Here is a 2468-nt window from a genome sequence, read left to right as displayed (position 1 = left end):
AGTTGGCGGCAGCTGATCAATAGCAGGAGGAGCTGTCTGCCATGAAGGCGGCAGCTGATCAACAGGAGCAGGAGCTGTCCACCATGAAGGCGGCAGCTGATCAACAGCAGGAGGATCTGTCTGCCATGAAGGCGACAGCTGATCAACAGGAGCAGGAGCTATCCGCCAAGTTGGCGGCAGCTGGTCAACACGAGCAGGAGCTGTCCGCCAAGTTGGCGGCAGCTGATCAACACGAGCAGTAGCTGTCCACCAAGTTGGCGGCAGCTGATCAACAGCAGGAGGAGCTGTCCGCCATGAAGGTGGTAGCTGATCAACAGCAGGAGGAGCTGTCCACCATGAGGGCAGCAGCTTATTAACAGCAGGAGGAGCTGTCCGCTATGAAGGCAGTAGCTGATCAACAGGAGAAATTGTCTGCCAAGTTGGTGGCAGCTGATCAACAGCAGGAGACGCTCTCCGACATGAAGTCGGCATTTGATTAACAGGAGCAGGATCTGCCCGCCAAGTTGGCGCCATCTGATCAACAGGAGCAGGAGCTGTCCGCCAAGTTGGCGGCAGCTGATCAACAGCAGGAGGAATGTCCGCCATGAAGGCGGCAGCTGATCAACAGCAGAAGGAGCTGTCCGCCAAGTTGGTGGCAGCTGATTAACAGCAGGAGCTGTCCGCCATGAACGACAGCAAGAGCTGTCCGCCAAGTTGGCGGCAGCTGATCAACAGCAGGAGCTGTCCGCCATGAAGGAGGCAGCTGAACAAAAGGAGCAGGAGCTGTCTGCCAAGTTGGTGGCAGCTGATCAACAGCAGGAGGAGCTGTCCGCCATGAATCTGGCAGCTGATCAACAGGAGCAGGATCTATCCGCCAAGTTGGCGCCAGCTGATCAACAGGAGCAGGATCTGTCCGCCATGAAGTCGGCAGCTGATCAACAAGAGCAGGAGCTGTCTGCCAAGTTGGCGGCAGCTGATCAACAGGAGCAGGAGCTGTCCGCCAAGTTGGCGGCAGCTGATCAACAGGAGCAGGAGCTGTCAGCCAAGTTGCCGGCAGCTGATCAATAGGAGCAGGATCTGTCCGCCAAGTTGGCGCCATCTGATCAACAGTTGCAGTTGTCCACCATGAAGGCGGCAGCTGATCAACAGCAGGAGCTGTTATGGCAATGGATTTGCATCCGCCTTAGACTGGTGTCAAACATCTCTTTAAGGAGCTTTTGTGTGTGGGTGTGAGTGCCCACAGGTATGCTGGAGACCAACGGGGAGAACCGGGGCGGCTTCCCCGACGGCTAAGGCCTGGGTAAGCTGCCTGTTGCTGCTTGCTGTGTCTTGCTCTGCTGGAGGATCGGTGAGTGCTGAACTCGGCCCGGGTGTCGGAGCTTAAGAAGGGGTGAGCTGTGCCAGCTACCCGGGAACGAGGGGAGCCTGTGGTCCAATAGGCGAGCCGTGAGGTGTCCAATGTCAACCAATCAGGTCTCGGTATGCGTATTCGAGAAGCTGCTTATGGTGAGGGCAAGAGGACAGGCTGTGGACCTGGACCCAACCTGGGGGAAGTATGCCACGCTGCAGGTTGCGGGTACACTGTCCGCCATGAAGGCGGCAGCTGATCAACAGCAGGAGCTGTCCGCCATGAAGGCGGCAGCTGATCAACAGCAGGAGTTGTCCTGCCATGAAGTCGGCAGCTGATGAACAGGAGCAGGAGCTGTCCGCCAAGTTGGCGGCAGCTGATCAACAGGAGCTATCTGCCAAGTTGGTGGCAGCTGATTAACAGGAGCAGGATCTGTCCGCCAAGTTGGCGGAAGCTGATCAACAAGAGCAGGAGCTGTCCGCCAAGTTGGTTGCAGCTGATCAACAGCAGCAACGGGAGGAGGCGCTGGCCGCCAAGTTAATGAGTAATGCCAGTCCCTCTGTGGGCACTGTATTACCGGTGTCCACCGTGTACCCCCCATTGCAGGGGATCGCTACAGTCTCCGCAGAGGCTCAGTGCGTTGCAGACACACTGCGCCGGGCAGCCGCAGAAGAGCAGAAAAGGGAAGGGCCTTCAAGAGGAAGAATTAGCGGTGAGTGCTGTTCTGATTCTTGAACATATATATATATATATATATATATATATATATATGTATGTATGTATACATATATATATATATGTATGTATACATACCGTGTGTTTGTGTAAATATCTATCTATCTATCTATCTATCTATCTATCTATCTATCTATATATATATATGCACATATATTTAGATATACATATATATATATATATATACATATATATATATATATATATATATATATATATATATATATATATACATATATATATATATATATATATATATATATATATATATGCACATATATTTAGATATACATATACATACATATATATATATATATATATATATATATATATATATATATATATATATATATATATATATATATATATATATATATAAACATGTATTGTAACATGGCCGTCAGCT

General features: G+C 50.1%; 1 protein-coding gene across 1 annotated transcript; it reads left to right on the top strand.

The window, feature by feature from the left end:
• Positions 1-377: 377 nt before the first annotated feature.
• On the top strand, positions 378-1047 carry LOC138864457 (uncharacterized abhydrolase domain-containing protein DDB_G0269086-like). The gene is made up of 2 exons (XM_070131580.1): positions 378-467; positions 676-1047. The coding sequence occupies exons 1-2, from the start codon at positions 378-380 to the stop codon at positions 1045-1047; spliced, it is 462 nt and encodes a 153-aa protein (XP_069987681.1).
• The last annotated feature ends 1421 nt before the right edge of the window (positions 1048-2468 follow it).

Source organism: Penaeus vannamei, chromosome 16 (genome assembly GCF_042767895.1).
Source record: "Penaeus vannamei isolate JL-2024 chromosome 16, ASM4276789v1, whole genome shotgun sequence".
NCBI lineage: Eukaryota > Metazoa > Arthropoda > Malacostraca > Decapoda > Penaeidae > Penaeus > Penaeus vannamei.
Note: the sequence above shows the minus strand (reverse complement) of the source record. Positions and strands in the feature narration are given on the sequence as shown.